A 17,346-nucleotide genomic window follows, 5' to 3' on the forward strand; every position below is an offset into this window, starting at 1 on the left:
CTTGCGGAGACTTCTATTTTAATGCCTTAAACAGCTCGGTGACTGGGTCACTCCAAACCTCCAAGCAGCTAGCACAGTCTCCCCTCCGATATTCTTGAATTATTACTTACTAAAACCTACATTCTATCCTAAAGTCCCGCCTCTGTCTCCCTGCCCAGCCATTGGCTGCCGGCAACTTTATTTATCAATCAATGCCAGCCAGGGGCAGGGACCCTCAGTGTCTTACACATAGATTCTTGTGTAATTTTGGGAACCCAATTAACATAATACAAGTATTAGGCCAAATCCACAACAATATACCCACGAAACAAACGAGGAGGACCCTATGTAAGTGCCCGCGATGATGGAGCAAGGATGAGGACCTGGCTTCATCTCTGTCGCTCATGTGAAAAGTCGGGCATCCCAGTGCTGGCAAGGGGGCTCACGTGCCCGGCAGTGTAGCCAACCAGCGAGCCCCAGGACCAGTGAGTGACCTTGTCTCAGAACTTAAGGTGGGAGCTATTGAGGAAGACACCCGATGTCCATGTCTGACCTCCACAGCCCTTAGGATGGCCCTGTTTTTCTGAGACACATGAAACCGATATAATAATGGTCTCGTCTTCTTACACAGGATTTTCAGTATGATGACCGCGGTAGTTATCTAGGGTTCTGGGAAATGGATTCTGGGGTTCGGAAGCTTCGTGACTGGTGGTGAGTGACTGGCTGGTACCACTGTCATCTGGCAATTAGCCCGAGTGTCTTAAGATTAATGTAGTATTATTTTTATGGCTTTCATACATAGGAAGCCGTGGATGCCCTAAAGCATCATTTCCAGTTCTGGGCACGTGGATTTGGCAGCCATGATATATTATGCTCAGCAGCTAATTGTTGAGCACTTTGCTGAAGACAAGGGCTCAGTTAATGTCCCCTCAGAGCCTCCATAGGTTTCTCCTCACCCTGGGTTCTGCACCACGTTTGGTGCTTAGGCTCATTGTCTATCATCCAGTCATCTTTCAGACATGGTTCCTGTCAGGTTCTCAGGGGCTAGAATAGTCACCAGGTTCAATGCTGGCACCCAGTTGTTGGGGAGGGGAGGGAGCAGTGTGCATTGTAATTCCTTGTTTTAAAGATATTCACAGGCTGGAGAATTGGATTGGCAGGTAAGGGTACTTGCTACTCTCACGGAGGACCCTGGGTTTAGTTTCCAGCACCCACATGGTAGCTTACAACCATGTGCAATGCCAGGTCTAGGGACGGCACACAGACATATATGCAGGTGAAACACTCATGCACCAGGTCTAGAATAAATAAGTCTGGAAAATGTAAAGGCATCCCGCTGGCCTAGGAGGAAGAGCCCAGCGGCTCCGTACAGCGTTGTGTTAGCTCACTGTGGTTCTGGGCAGATGCCAGAGGTTCATTCCGTGGCTACATGGCCCCACGGGATTGGGGGAGTGCTGTACCTTAACAGCCATAGCAGCAGCACCGAGTTCTCTGTGAGAGAAGAAAAGATGGACGTATAGTGAGTAGCAGGCCCTGCTTCTGCCACACCTGATTTCTGCCACACCTAGTTTCAGAGTTCAGGTTACCTACTGCATGGTGCTTTTTAAATGTACCAGCGTTCCTGCAGGGGTCACTTCCTTCTCCCAGCTCCCTGTTTTATTTTGGCTGTCCCCCTCTCTTTAATATTGGAGTTCCTTGAGTCTAGGGTCCAGGCCCACTCCTCCCCATTTTCCCCTTCTTCTCTGCATTTCCTCCCTCCCTCACTCCTCCCTTCCCTCCTCTCCCCTCCCCTTTCTGTTTTTTTTTTTTTTCTTCTACTATTCCTTATTATCACACCACATCTTCCGCTGGACTAGAACTCACCAAGTAGGCTGTCCGGCCAGTGAGTCCCAGAAACCCTCATCCTCACTTCTCAAAGTGCCAGGATCACACTCAGGTGCCACGAGGCAAGCACGTTTTTTGTTGTTTCTGTTTTTGTTCTTTTAAGGGTCTAGGGGATCAAACTGGGGTCCTCCTCAATGCCTGCAAGTTAAGCACTTCATTGACTGAGCTCTCTCTTTAGTCCTGAGTTTCCTTCCTTCCATTTATTTCCTTGTAGGCATATGCACTACAGCATATGCGTGGTAGGACTGAGGGCCACTCGTGGGGTGGACTCTTTCCTTCTACCATGCAGGCCCTGGGGGACTGGACTCAGGTCATCGAGCACCTTTACCCATAGGAGCGTCTCATGGGCCCAGCAGCCACACATTCCTCCCTGTGCATTGTCACACAGACCTGTGGCCTCAACAGCCACTCAGTCCCCAATGATCTCAACATTCCCACCTCCATCTCAGACCCCTCACCTCTCTGCATCCACGTCTCTCACGATGGCCTTATGGTTCATCCGAGTTTCCTGTCAGTCACAGCACCAATAAGTCCACCATCCTCACCCTGGTGGGCTGTTGCTGGGAACATGGCAGACGTTCTCCTTGTTTAAACACTTTATTTGTTTTTGTGTGTTTTGGTTTAAACGGACTAGTTTTGTTTAAACACTTTCATGACAGCGTAATTGGCTGTAAAATCCGCTAGTTCTAAGTTTACTCTCAGGTAGTTTTAGTTTGTTTATGATGTAGTTGACAACTGTGGACGTTCACTGTAAGAACAACACACACACACACACACACACACACACACACACACACACACACACACACACACACACCCCTTCTAAGAACTTTGCATTTCATACTATTCCAACTGGAAAAAGCAGATGTCTGTGGTCCATTTCCAGCATAAGGAGATTTAAGGGTTGGTCAGATTCACAGGTGAGCAGGGAGTGCTAAGCCCTATCCCCCACCAGATGGCAGTTGTCCCTGCTGGCTTAGGATGTCTGCTATGGGGCCCGAACCCTTGATCAGAGAAGAGGGCATTCGAAGCCCTAAATGATTCAGCAGGTAAGACTCAGTTTCCTAAACTAACAGGTGGGGAGCTAGGGAAGGGCCTGGGAAGGGAGGACAGGGATTTCTCTAGACCCAGGGACTTTAAAGACTGTCCTCTTGGGCTGGAGAGATGGCCCAGTGGTTAAGAGCACTGACTGCTCTTCCAGAGGTCCTGAGTTCAAATCCCAGCACCAACATAGTAACTCACAACCATCTGTAAAGGAATCCAACACCCTCTTCTGGTGTGTCTGAGGACAGCTACAATGTACTCATCTACATAAAACAAATCTAAACAAACAAACAAAAAACCCATCATTTTGTAGCCAATCAATATGTCGGCCATTTTTACTTTTCTCCATGCTGCCATCCTTTTCTGCAGAGTTGTGTGTCAAATGCCTGCTGTTTGAATTTGTTGTCACCTGAGTTCTAACACTACCCTCAGCCCACAACGGCTATGATTCATCCCACCTGTCTCTTTGTGTTTCCCTTCCTCCCTCCCTCCCTCCCTCTCTCCCTCTCTCCCTCCTTCGTTCTTCTCTCTCTCTCTCCTTTCCTCCCTCCCTCCCCCGCCTGGACCTTTTACACACTGACAGTCTGACCATGTGTCAAATTCTGCCTCTGGCTTCTTAGGCCTCACATAATTCTGAGGCTCTTCCCTGTCATCCCGTGATTCATGTCGTACCGATGCGGAACGGTCCTCGGTACTCCATGGTAGATGTCCGCCGAGCTCCATCTGCACGCCAGCTGATGGCTCGCTGAGTGGCTTCCAGTCCCTGCCTGCTGTAGGGAATGCCACGCAGTGTGTTTGCACACACTTCTTCTGTGTGGATAGACGAGTTCCATTCTGTTCAGTCGCTTTGTGGGAGCTCCTAGTTGGGCTTCAGGGGACGTTTATGCTTCCTCAGCAACTGTTAGTGTTTCTCCAGCCCGGGAGAAAGGAGGCTGAATCCTACCTGTATGTTTATTGTAGCCATTCCATTGTGTGCAAGACGAGCCTCATTGTGGCTTTGTTTACATGTTGCTGACACCACTGCACGCCCCTTCTCCTATGCTTGTGGGACATTTTATCCTTGGGGCAATCTGGTTTTGTTTCTGTCCCTGTGATAGTTCACCTTGACAAAATGCAACCTAGGGAAACCAGGGTTTACTTTAGCTCCTGGTTTACAGTTATGGTACATCGTGACAGGGAAGTCGAGAGAGTGGGAGCTTAAAACATCTGCACGCAGCACAGCTGCCGTCAAGGGCAATGACTGCGTGCCTGCTTAACACTCTGCAGGCTTCCCCAGCATAGCACAGGACCGCAGGGCATGGTGGTACCTGCGTATAGGCTGGGTCTCCTCACCTCAGTGAATGAAATCAAGACAGTCTCCTAATGACATGCCTACAGGCCAACCAGATCTGCACAGGTTCTCACCGAGACATGCCTTCTAGCTGATTCTAGCTTTTTTTTTTGTCAAGTGTATAATTAAAACCACCCAGACCAATTGCCAACTTCACCAGGCCAGAATCATCCACATCTGTGTGTCTAAGGGCATTTCCAGAGAGGTATATCTGAGGAGGGGAGACCCACCCTGAGTGTAGATGGGACCATTCATGAGCTGGGGCCCCAGAATAAATCAAAAGGAGAGAGGCGAGCGGAACAGTGTTTGTGTGCGTCCCTCTCTCTGCTTCTCCATTACTGCCACAACGTGACCAGCTCCTCACACAGGTAGATGCACCTGTGGGGAAGCTTTGCCACTTCAGCTGGCAATGTTCCCAGGAACGTCAGCCTGCCCGTCTCTCCAGAGAGCACAGTGCTGTGTCTGTTGGCCTGGCCTAGTTAAACTGTTAGCAGAGCAGGACAGGCACCGGAACAGCCAGACTCCGTGCTCTCATCTGGGTGGACAGCTGACACTGGAGGACAGAGCTGGCCAGCCGCTCCAGTCCTTGCTGGAGAAGACGGAGGCCCTCTAGGAGCTAACTGCTTTCCCCCTGCACCGCAAGGCCTCTCCCCGCCTCTTCTCACACTGTATGTGATGCACTTGCCACCCTCTGTTGAAGCCTCTTGGTAGGCAATGAAGATGGCCTCTTCCGCTCGAGGCACCATGAATTTCTTCCCTCTCTTCCCTTCACCGTGCTCAAGGCTATTTTAACCCTGTACCCTCTCCTCCATTCTGGTTCCGCATCCCTAGATCTCAGTTCCGCAAGTCCTGGGACCTCACAAGTTACACCCTACTAGCTGGCTCACTTCTGTCAGGACGCAGCACCACAGCTGGAGTCTGAATTCTATGTTAGTGTGAATATCACCAGCTCTCACCTCCCAGCACCACTGCAGGAAAACTGATCTCTAGTAGGTGCTCCGGAAATTATTCAGAGAAATTGAACGCCACTGAGATGGCTCAGCTGGACTAGCATCGCCCACACAAACCCTGAAGACCCAAGTTCAATCCCCAGGGCCCATTTGATGGAGAGAACTGATTCTTGAAAGTTGTGGCTCCTGCATGCAAGCTGTGGCACGTGTGTGCATGTGTGCGCACACACACATGCTGCTGTTGCTGCTTCTTAAAGACATCGAGGGCCCAGACTGTCACTAAGTTGCTAGGATGTTTACCCAGCGTGTACTAAGCCCCGAGTATGATTCCCAGCTCTTTATGAGCAAGGTAGGATAGCACACACTTGTTCAGCACTCAGGAGTTGTAGGACCAGAAATTTCTCATGCTTAGCTGCATACAGATTTCCAGGCTATCCTGGGCTACATGAGAACCTGTTTTAGGGGGAGAAAAAGAAAAGGGAAGATAAATCAGTGAACCCTTGCAGCTGCAGTTCTCCTTCTAAACCTTGTGGAACCTTTTTTGGGCTCTTTTGTCTTTAAGCATAATGTGGGTGCATTCACCCAGACCCTGTAATCTATGTGGAGGAGCCTAGCACAGCTGACCGCCTCGAGGCTGAACATGAATTCCCCGATAGTCAATCCTGACTGTCAGTTTGACAGGATTTGGAATCTCCTGGGAGACACACCACTGGGCCTTTCTACAAAGAAATTTCTAGAAAGGTTTAACTGGGGAGGGAAGACCCACCCTGAAAGTAGGTGGCACCATCCCCTAGGCTTAGATCCTAGATGGAAAAAAGAAGCAAGCTGAGCGCCAGTGTTCATCTGTCTACTTACATCCAGCTCTGGGTGCCAGTGGCGAGCTGCCTCACACTCCTGCAGCCACGTCCTGCCCAGCACAATGGACGGAGAAGTGAAGCCATTGCCTTTGCTGTGAGTGTTGTCTCTGCATTGAGGAAAGCCATGACTTTCAGATATGGCTCCAGGCTGGAAACAGGCTCGCAGGCCTGTTTCTGCGGTCCCCGTTGCCCAGGCTGGCTACCCCCAAGCTCCATCTTGTTGGCTCTGCTGTAGATGATGCAGGCCGGCCCACTGCAGGTAGAGCATTGGCTTGGGGCACGGCACAGCCTGCGCATGGGGTACTGGGGTGGGGTTATGGTGTGCGTTTGGGACTGTGATGTGTACATCGGGAGGGGTTGCATTTATGTTTGTATTATGTGCATCGGGAAAACAGTTCTGTCTATGCGGTGGTTGGTTTTAAACTTCAACTTTGGCGCAATCTAAAGTTAGTCTGGGTAGAGTCTCACCTGAAAAATTATTCAGACCTGGCATGTCTGTGGTGATTGCCTTGATTGATCCAGCCCTCTGTGGGCGACACCATTCCCTGTGAATGAACTGTACGGGAGAGAAGTGGCAGAAAGTGAGGAAGATTCATTCTTCTCTGCTCTCGACTGTAGATGTGATGTGGCGGACTGTAACCTGGGCCAAATAAACCCCAAACCTTTCTTCCCCTATCTGTTTTTTTGGTCAGGGTATTTTATTATAGCAACAGAAACAAAATTAGAGGACTATGCGTTTAGGATTGTAATGTGTACGTTGGGAGGGGGTTATGGTCTACCTTTAGGATTAAATATGCACACTGGGAAGGGACTGTTTTCTAAGCAGGTTGATCTGTGAGCCACAGAGATAATAGGATATTCTATAGGAGACAATCAGTCAGCTTTTGGCTTTTGCCATTGGGAACCAAGGTTCCAAATTCTCAGGTCCCTTGCCCATGAATGAGTGCAAATACGTGTGGTCCAGTGTGCCCAGTAGGCACAAGCGAGGCCATGGCTGCATAGGTATGCCAGGTGTGGTTTGTGAGAGTATATGTGAGCGCCCATGTATGGGAGTGTGAACACAGGTGTGTGATGTGCACAGGTGTTGTGGGTTGGTGCGTGTGTGCATGTTTGTCTGGCTTGTGTGCATGTGGTGTTTCTTTGGAAGTACCAGGACATCTAAGGATGTTAGTGACTGATTCTTGTCCTCGGCCCTTTCAGAAGGGCCTGCCACCTGCCTAGGAACCCTGCAGGGCCTCTCCAGACGACTGGAACAAAGGGAGGGTGCTCCTTCCTGGGTCTGGTTCCTCTTCTTACTCTCTTTTCTTGTCTCAATCATTTAAATTTAATTTAGCAAAGAAAATATTCCCTATACATCATTTAGTTCACCTACATAACAGTCAGGTTGCATATTAAAGATACACACAGACATTCTCTCTCTCTCTCTCTCTCTCTCTCTCTCTCTCTCTCTCTCTCTCTCTGTCTCTCTCTCTGTCTCTGTCTTTCTCTTGTCTTTCTTTCTCTGTCTGTCTATGTCTGTCTCTCTGTCTCTGTCTCTCTGTCTCTCTGTCTCTCTCTCTCACACACACACACACACACACACACACACACACACACACAGATTGTAGAGGTTAGCTTTGTTTCAACTGTACTCGAAAGAAAAGACCTTTAAGATTCATCTGGCAATTTCATTTAGCTAATGCAGCCGAATCTAGAAATACAGTTAACTTTCCTCAGGATGAAAGCCATGACTTTCAGATATGGCTCCAGGCTGGACCTGACAGAGCTGTGACCCGGCAGGAAGCGAAGTTTAATTTCTTTCTTCCCAGGAGCTGTGGCCAACAGAAATGGCTTTTCTCAATGCCAGGTGGATGACTGTCATCAGCCTGTGACTCCAGCTGACCTTAACTTTCAAAGGCCATGTTGAAGGAACACTATGTCCCCCTCTGTTAAAACCCTTAACCAGACACTATCCCATCCCCCTGATAAGTACAAATCTCAACTATATTCAGAAAATAAGTCCATGATTTCCTCCCTCCCTTTTTCCCTCCTCTCCCACCCCTCCTCCCTTTCTCTCTCCCTCGAACATGCTGGGATTCAAGGCATGTATCAACACACTTGGCTATTTCTATATTTTAATTTTTTTTTTGGTTCTTTTTTTCGGAGCTGGGGACCAAACCCAGGGCCTTGCGCTTCCTAGGCAAGCGCTCTACCACTGAGCTAAATCCCCAACCCCTTCTATATTTTAATTTTGAGATGACTTAATGTGTGTAGGTATTTTGCCTACATGTCTGTGTACCATGTTCATGAAGTATCCCTGAGGATAAAAGAGTGCATTGGATGAGCTGTGACTGGTGTCCCAGATGGTTAAAAAGGGCCATGTGGGTTGTGGGCCTTGAATCCACATCCCCTGGAAGAGCAGTCAGTGCTTTTAACCACTGAGCCATCTCTCCAGCAGCCCCAATTTATTTATAAGACAGAGTCTTACAGTGTAGCCCACGTTGGCCTTTCATTTGAGTCAATCTTTCTGCCTCTATCTCCTGAGTCCTAGGATTACAGACATGAGCCACTAGGCCCACGCAGCTTGAGAGGAGTAGTTTGTTAATAGCCTTCATTTGGACAAATAGTTCATTTGTGCATCTGTGGTTTGACTCTTGGGAGCCTGGGGAAAATAGCACAGTTAGCCGAGAGCTTACCTAGCATGTGTAAGGCCCGATTGGATCCCTAGAGCTGCTTAAACCAGGGTTGGTGTGTGTCTGTAAACCTAGCTCTTGGCAGTCAGAGGCTGGAGGATTGCTTGATTGTTTGAGGCTAGCCTAGGCTATGTAGCAAGATACTCTCCTGTGCCCTAGAAAACTAATTGCATTCATACTTCACAAAGCTTCCAGATTGTTGCCTAACAACTTGGTAGCCATTTGGGGGGGGGGAAAGTAATCAACTGTACAAAGCTCTTCATTCTCAAATAACCGTGGTTACGTGTAAGCAGCGACGTGTGGCCCCGTGGGTGTAGCGTCACTTCCCAACCTCAGGGCCCCGCATATCTCCACTTGATCTTCCTGCTTTACATCAACAGGTGTGGGGTGGTTGGTGCTGCAGATAGAACTTAGGGACTCCTACATGTGAGGCCTGTCCCCTACAACTGAGATCCCCCTCAGCCACCCCCAAGACCCTGGTGTTTGCTTTGGCCTTAATAATTTCTGAGACCCTTTGAAAAGACACATCACTGAAAGACTTGCATTGTGATAAGCAGTGTGTTAAAACTGCTGGAGTCCATAACGTGGTCATGTAGCATGACATAGTTTTCAGAGTGGGGGAATATAGCTTAGTTTAGGCGAGCATTAGGCTCTGGGAGCAATGCCGTGTGTGTGTATGTCTGTGTGTGTGTGTGTGTGTGTGTGTGTGTGTCTATGTGTTTCTGTATATGCATGTGTGTATGTGTGTGCGCCTATGTGTCTCTGTTTCTGTGTATGTGTGCCTGTGTTTCTGTTTGTGTATTTATATATGTATATATACATGTATGTCTGTGTCTGTATGCATGTGTGTGCCTGTGTGTATCTGTGTTTCTGTTTGTATGTGTGTGTGTATCTGTGTCTCTGTGTGTAAGTATGTGTGTGCCTATGTGTTTTTGTGTGTCTGTGTGTTTGTGTATTTCTCTCTGTGTTTCTGTGTATGTGTGTTTCTGTGTGTGTTTGTATGTGTGTCTGTGTGTTTCTGTATATGTGTATGTTTGTATGTGTATCTGTGTGTTTCTGTGTATGTTTGTGTGTTTGTGTATGTATAGAGACAAAGACACAGTCTTCACTCCAAAGGGTCTAAGAGAGAGCTTATTCTGAGCCACTCACCTGCGAGTCAGTGGCCGGAGGACACAGGCTCAAGTTGTCCTAAGTGGCAATGCCTACCTGGAGTGGCCACATGAAATTATAAAGTCATAGGGAGGAAGGTCACAAATCAAGGCATTGCTGCTGGGTAGGGATGACAGTTAGGCACTAGGTGTCTTTTGCTGTCAGGCGATCTTCCTAGCTTCTGGTCTGATGCAAACTAGTAGTCTCCCAAGAACCTAATGTATCCCAGGGTTCTGTTCTGCTTTCACAGTTGACACCCTGTGTTTTCATGGTTCCACTGAGTCCTGGGAAGAATCCCAGTCTTTGGCTTTGTAGATTGGGTGCCCTGCTGTTGCATTTGGTTTGTCTCAGTCTTACCCTGCTGTGCAGCAGGGGACTGGCTGGAGAGAGAAGTCACGTGCTGTGGTCTCTATGTTCAGGTACTTTGTGCTGGATTTCGAGGCTGGCCTCCTGCAGTATTTTGTGAATGAGCAGAGCAAGCACCAGAAGCCCCGAGGAGTCCTGTCTTTGTCTGGAGCCATCGTGTCCCTGAGTGACGAAGCTCCCCACATGCTGGTCGTGTACTCTGCCAACGGAGAGATGTACAAGCTGAGAGGTACGTTCTCGTTCTGGAGACACTGAGGGCCTCACGATGGCTTTACAGTGTTGTGTTGAGCGACGGCCCTTCTGTTTTTGTGGGAAACACTTTAGAGCTGGAGGAATGGCTCACTGGATACAGACTGCCAAGCTGACAGCCTGAGTTTGACTCCTTGGTCTCATGTGACAGAAGGAGAGAACCACACCCCTGTAAATTGTCCTTTGACCTCCATAGGTGTGCTGTGGCATGGGTGAACACACACACACATACACACACACACACACACACACACACACACACCCCAAATAAATGTGATTAAAAAAGACCACTCTGGAATCTTAAAAATAAAACAAAACAAAACAAAACATACCTTTTTGATTCCAGCACTAGGGACACAGAGGCAGGAAGTCTCTTAGAGTTGAAGGTCAGTTTGGTCTGCATAGAGTTTCAGTCCACCTAGGACTCCATAGTGAGATCCTGTCTCAAAAACAAATTAAAAAAAATCTTTAATAACTGGAGGGGCTCAGTGGTGACACCACTGCCCTCCCTGGGGTGGGGAAGTAGAATAAATCTTGGGAATCACTTGTCAGGGAAGAGGGAGCTGTTGAAGTAGGCTTGGCACTGAAGATTTCCAGTATTCATTCAAGCCTCTGTCTGTCTGTCTGTGTCTATGTGTATCTGTGTGTCTGTGCATACATGTCTGTGTATATGTCTCTGTGCATCTCTCACTCTGTATTGTGCATGCATGTCTCTCTCTGTGTTTATTTCTCTGTATGTGTGTGCTTCTCTCTGTGCATGCATGTCTCTCTCTGTATCTTTCTGTGTGTATATGAATGCATGTTTCTGTTTGTGTGTGTGTGCGCATGCGCGTGCGTGTGTATAAGCACTTATCTTTCTCTTTGTGCATGCATGTTTCTCTGTGTATCTCTCTCTGTGTGCCCCCCCATGTGTGTGTGGGTGCGTGTGTGTGTGTGTGTGTGTGTGTGTGTGTGTGTCTCCCCCAATCACTCTTTCTTAATCTTTACTTCGTTGCCTCTTTGGGAGTTGTGCTCTATGAGCAGAGCAAACCTTTAAATGCCCTAACACCTTTTCCCCAAAGTTTCTCTAGAACCTTCTCTTCGCAAAGGTTCTTCATGTTCTGCTCAGTCCATCACTGTTGTGGCTTTCTCTGGCAGCCTGCCCTGTCATTTTCCCTCTAGGCAGTTCCTGATGGTGCCCTCTGAAGACTGCCCTAGGTGGGAGGGCGGTGGAGGGAAGCCATTGTGCACTCTCAAGACCGCCCCATTACTCAGAAATGCTGAACCCGATTACTGCAGAATTTAGTTACCATTTTGCCAGGATTCTGTCTTGGCTGCATTCTGTTGTAGTTCTGATAAAATAACAAAATAAGCAGAGAGTTGGGGATGGGGCTGGGTGTGTGCACTCGTGTGTATGTGCATGCATGTGTGTGTATGTGTGCACCTGAGCGTACACCCCCAACCCCACACATGCATACACTCCTGCAGTAGTTACTTTTAGCTGTGACAAAATGCTTGGCAAGGTCACTTAAGGAGAGAAGGTGTCATTTGGTTCACAGTGTAAGGGGTACAGTCCAACTTGGTGGGGCCGGCATGGCAGCCGGAGCAGGCAGCTGTGGGTCACATGGAGTCCACAGTCAGGAGACGGAGCGATGTACGCTTGTTCTCAGTTCTCTTCGTCTTATTTTGTAGGAGTCTGGGCCTATGGAATGGGGGAGCATTCTCTAAGGTGTTAGGTTGGGTCTCCCTCTCTGGGTTAGACCGCCCTGTAAATACCCTCACGCGCATGCTCAGAAGTATGTTCCCGTGGCGATTCTAAACCCAGCTAACTTGACAAAGATTAAGGGGACATATTCATCCTCCTGCATGCTCCCTCCCCCACTTTGATTAATGTTCTTTTAAGCCCCAAGCAAAGCTGGCTGTGTTAGTGTCGATAATTTTGCCTTCTTATATAAAATACCTCTTTTCCTTCCAAAGTGACAGTTAAGGACCAAAGACAAGCTCCCGCCCTGGGCTGTGCCTGGTGGCGGCCGCGCAGCCACGCTCTCAGTTCAGTTTCCATTTGTTTTACTGCCAAACACTACCCACCCCAGAGATGGGACAAGTTAATCTCTCTGTATTATCTAGACATGAACCCTATCTCAGAAGCTATAAAACAACCCAAACGCCTCCGAGATGGATGCCGCAGTACTTGAAGGCTTTGTTCTGGGCTTCCCTCTTTCGGGATACCTGCAGCGTGCCTTCCCGCTGGTTGGATTTATGTGGCCTTCGGTGCTGCTGCGGGGCCATTTATTGCTTAATAAATTGTTGGTGCAGAAACTGTAGAAGGAAAAACTCCCTCCACATGTGTGGTTTATAGAGACACAAAACCACACAGAAGAGAATGCCAACTCACCCTGATCAGGCTGACGAATTATTAATAATCTGCTCTGGTTTTTTTTTTTTTTTAAAGATTTTTTTGTTTTATTTTCATTTTTAACTGTGTGGATCTATATTGCATCTCTTCTAATTGTGTGCATTTGAGCACGTGAGTGCAGTACCCGTAGAGGCCAGAAAAGGGCATTGGATCTCCTGGAGCTGGAGTTACGAGGAATTAAGAGCTACCTGGTCTGGGTGCTGGAACCAAACTAGGGTCCCCTGCAAGAGCGATATGTGCTTTTAGCTGTTGAGTCATCTCTCCGGTCCCTTCCAGTTTTTTTTTTTTTTTTTTAAAGAGAAATTTAATAGTGAACCTGAAATTATTGTTAAATTTAGATCCCTTGGCACAGACAGTTGTGAGCTGCCATGTGGGTGCTGGGAACCTACCCTAGGACTTTTAGTGTGTGTGTGTGTGTGTGTGTGTGTGTGTATGTATCTATGTACTTGTGTGTGTGTATCTATGTACTTGTGTGTGTGTGTGTCTATGTACTTGTGTGTGTGTGTGTCTATGTACTGATGTGTATGTGTGTCTGTGTACTTATGTGTGTGTATGTACTTGTGTGTGTGTCTATGTACTGATGTGTATGTGTGTCTGTGTACTTATGTGTGCATGTGCTTATGTGTATGTGTGTCTATGTACTTATATGTGTGCACATGTATGTGGAGGCCAGAGGTCAACATTGGTGTCTTCTTTAGTCATTTGCCACCTTACTTTTTGCAGTAGAGTCTCTCTTTGAACCCGGAGTTCACCCACAACAGGCTGGCTGTCTAGCGAGCCTCAGGCATGCTCCGTCTCTGCCTCTCAGCACTGAGGCTTCAGGAAGGTGCCACAGCGCCTGACTTTTTACACGGGTGCACAGGATCCGAACCCAGGCCCTCACACTTGTGCAACAAGTGCCTTACCCACTGTACCATCCTCCCTGGCAATACCCCCTCCCACCTTTCCTTAAAAAGGTAAGGTCTCACTCTGTGCTCCAGTCACATTGGCACAGAACTCGATCCATTCCTTAAGCCTCATTGGCCTTGGACTCCAGATCTTTTTACCTCAGCCTCCTGAGTGCTAGGATTGCAGGCATGTGCCACCAGGCCCAGTGAGAATTCTTTTAAGATTTATTTATATATTATATATAAGTACACTGTAACTGTATGCGACACACCAGAAGAGGGCATCAGATCCCATTATAGATGATTGTGAGCCACCATGTGGTTGTTGGGATTTGAACTCAGGACCTCTGGAAGAGCAGTCAGTGCTCTCAACCACTGAACCATCTCTCCAGCCCCCGGGGAGACACCTTACCGTCATTAATGTCAGATCCATAGCCTTAATGTCTCTGGGAGAAACCTGAGGGGCTCTGAGGCAGCATTTGGTATCTTCCTCCATTCAGTCATTAAGCAGATCTCTGAGAGTGCTTCTGTATAACAAAGGATGCCAGAAGACTATCTGGAACTTTCATCAGCCGAGCGAGGTAGAGAAGCATTTCAAAACAGTACGTGCTTTGCTGTCCCTGCTGCCTTATTAAGTGACAAAGTAACTTTCCGAAGGAGGTTGGGGGAAAATAAAGGCCTAATCATTTGTTACTATAACTGGCATTTGGAAGATGTTTTTTTAGGGTGTACTGGCTGAGCGTCCTTTGTCTCGTTCCATCAGGCTGTTAGAGAACGTCTTCGTGTTTGTGTTCATTTGTCCCTCTCCCTCTCCATCCCCCGTAGGTGGGCATCCAAATCAGTTGCTGTGCTCTCGAACAATCTGCAAGTCTTCCTTTCCCCCTCTTCTCTGTTTTAGCTGCTGACTCCAGGGAGAAGCAGTTGTGGGTGACTCAGCTTCGAGCGTGTGCCAAGTACCACATGGAGACCAGTTCCAAGGTAGGTAAGCGGAGGAGGAGGGAGGCTCTGAGTCACCTGGTGACTCTTCGGAGCCCAATCACCCATTTATCTTGGGGATTCGGGGTGACAAAACCTGTATTGTAATTGTGCGTTTGTGTTCCCGTCCGTGCACTTGTGTGTGCAGGCATGCATTTGTGTGCTCTAAAGCCAGAGGTCAGTGTCGAGTGTCTTATTTTTTTTGAGACAGGGTTCCTCACTGAACCCAACCTCCTCAGCTGGCCAGTGAGTTCCAGAGACCTTCCTCTGTCCCTTCCCCACTTAGCTGGGGTTACAGGCTAGTGTCACTGTGCTGGAATTTTACTTGAGTGCTGGGGATCCGAACTCAGACCCTCACAGCTGTGCCGCAAGCACTTTACCCACAGAGCCATCACTCCATCCCCTCAACTTACTTTGAAGGTTACCCATTGTCACAGAATGTGTCTTTGTCTTACTGCAGCTCAAAGCCGCGTCAAAGGAACAGCTTGTCCTATGGTAGAAGGCAGAGGCGCAGACGCCGGCACTCGGCGCTCGGTTCTGTAGGCTTTAGGTGTGAACTCTTGTCAGTGCAGACAGCTGCAGATAGTCCCACAGAGAAGCTCGGGTGGGAGACTTCACTGTAGTGACAGAGCACCCTGAGGTACAGTTCGGGAAGACTGAACGGTGTAGGGACCGAGACCTGACAGTTATGTAGTTGCAGGGAGCACCTGCATTCTAAACCTATAAACTGTCCTTAGGAAATTTGGCACAGATGACTTATTTTGGTCTCAGAATCTTGGGAGAGCTCGTGTTTGATGTGAGGAGAGAGGGGGTGGGCATTTTCGTGACTTTAGAGCCTAGACAAAACGCAGGCTGCCCCTGCCAGTTGCTTTCATGCAGAACGATACGTGCTGACATAGAACACTTGAACGGGGCTCTCTCATTGGTTCAGACTTAGTTACGGCATCCAATGGCTGTGTCTGTCTGTGTTCCGTGTGTGTATCTGACAAGAAGGCGCTGGCCGCATTTCAAACTTGTACTCTTCTGTTGTAATTCTGGGGATCAAACGCAAGGCGGCGTGCACGCTAGGCAAGTGTTTTACCCCAAGCTCTATACCTCTGGTCCCAGGCTTTGAAGCTTCCAGTTCTTCCGTTTGCTATAACGTGCTCGCCACTTACTCATGGTGCCATGAGGTGCTTTGTAGTTTAGGTCTCTCCGTGTCCCCACCCACTTCCACTTCTGAGATCCGGACTGGGAGTCTCACTGTATAGCCCAGGCTAGCCTAGGGCTCCCGGCAGATCTTTGGCCTCTGGCTCCTATGTGCTGGCTCTTAGGTGAGAGCTGGCAGAGTTGGCTTTACTCCTACTCTACCTCTAAACATTTCTCCCACTGAGTTTATATGACTTTGGGAAGGAAACCCCTTGTTTGCTTTGAACAACACCCTCACTTCTCCCGCCCCCTGGCCTGGCCTGAGCTGGTGTTGAGGGGCGCTGGCTCACTGTAGGCAAGTTCCTTCTCCAAAAGCCATTCCCCTCCAACCCCCCACCTCCACCCCCGACTGTTTTCCAGGAACCAGAGAGGGAGTTTCTGGCCACTTCCTCCGTGTTTTATAAATGTCCAGACAGGGCAGTTTGTTTTCCTGTATGTACCTCCTCATCTTCCTCCTATTCTTTTTCTCCTTTTTGTTGAAAGAGAGTCTCATTTACTATTGAGTCAAGGATGACCTTGGACTTGAGCGTGTCTCCACTGTGTAGCCCAGGCTAGCCTTGGACTCACAACAGAACTCTGGAGTTCTGGGATTGCAGGTATCTGTCTGCCTCTGTGACTGGTTTACCTGGTGCTGGGGACTGAGCTTAGGGCCTTGTGCATGCTGGGTGAGCCCTTCACTGAGCCACACCCCAGATCGCCACTGTTTTATTTTAATGAACTGGAAGAATATAAGATAAAAAGGCTCGGTCCCAAGCCATTGCAGATCTGCTGGCTGGAGACGATGCTACTCCTAATGGGTTGTTCTTGTGTGCACTCTGGTAAATTCAGGAAAGAGCTGGTGATTGGTTGGTGTGTGTTTATCTGCCTGTACCTGCATCTATGTCTAGTCTTATGTGAATGGAATCTCTCATTTTTTTTTCTTTATGAATACATTTTTGAGATCTCTCCATATCTGACACACAGATTAGCTTTAATCTTTTTAGGGTGTGAATGGTGCTCAGAAAATGGCTGTCACCACATTATTAAGTTGTCTGAATTCTTTTTTCTTTTCTTCCTTCTATTTTTGTGGATTTTTGGAGACAGTGTCAGGTAGCCCGGGCTGGCCTTGAATTCCTGATTACAGAAGTTATAGGCATGTGTCTCCATGGTCACTGTCCTTTGAAATTTCACATTTCTAAATTGCCTTCTAAAAAAGGTGTCTGTATAAGTTGGAGAGAGGACTGAGTGGCTCACAGTGCATGAGGATCTGAGTTCAGATCCTAGCCCTGATTAGAAAAAAAGCTGCGCATGCACCCGAATGATTAGAAGAAAAGCCGCGCATGCACCTGAATGATTAGAAGGAAAGCCGAGCATGCGCCTACAACCCCAGCACTGTGGAGGCAGAGGCAGCAGGATCTCTGAGGTTCAGATATTTAAACCAG

General features: G+C 48.3%; 1 protein-coding gene across 10 annotated transcripts in view; it reads left to right on the forward strand.

The window, feature by feature from the left end:
- The window catches only part of Osbpl10 (oxysterol binding protein-like 10), a 260,005-nt gene that overhangs the window by 79,582 nt on the left and 163,077 nt on the right, over positions 1-17,346 (forward strand). For all 10 annotated transcript variants that reach the window (XM_017596141.3, XM_063265640.1, XM_063265649.1 and 7 more), the window contains 2 exons: positions 10,285-10,460; positions 14,661-14,740. In XM_017596141.3, coding sequence (XP_017451630.1) covers positions 10,285-10,460; positions 14,661-14,740 — 256 coding nt within the window. The remainder of the gene's footprint in view (positions 1-10,284; positions 10,461-14,660; positions 14,741-17,346) is intronic.

Source organism: Rattus norvegicus, chromosome 8, assembly GCF_036323735.1.
Source record: "Rattus norvegicus strain BN/NHsdMcwi chromosome 8, GRCr8, whole genome shotgun sequence".
NCBI classification, from domain to species: Eukaryota; Metazoa; Chordata; class Mammalia; order Rodentia; family Muridae; genus Rattus; species Rattus norvegicus.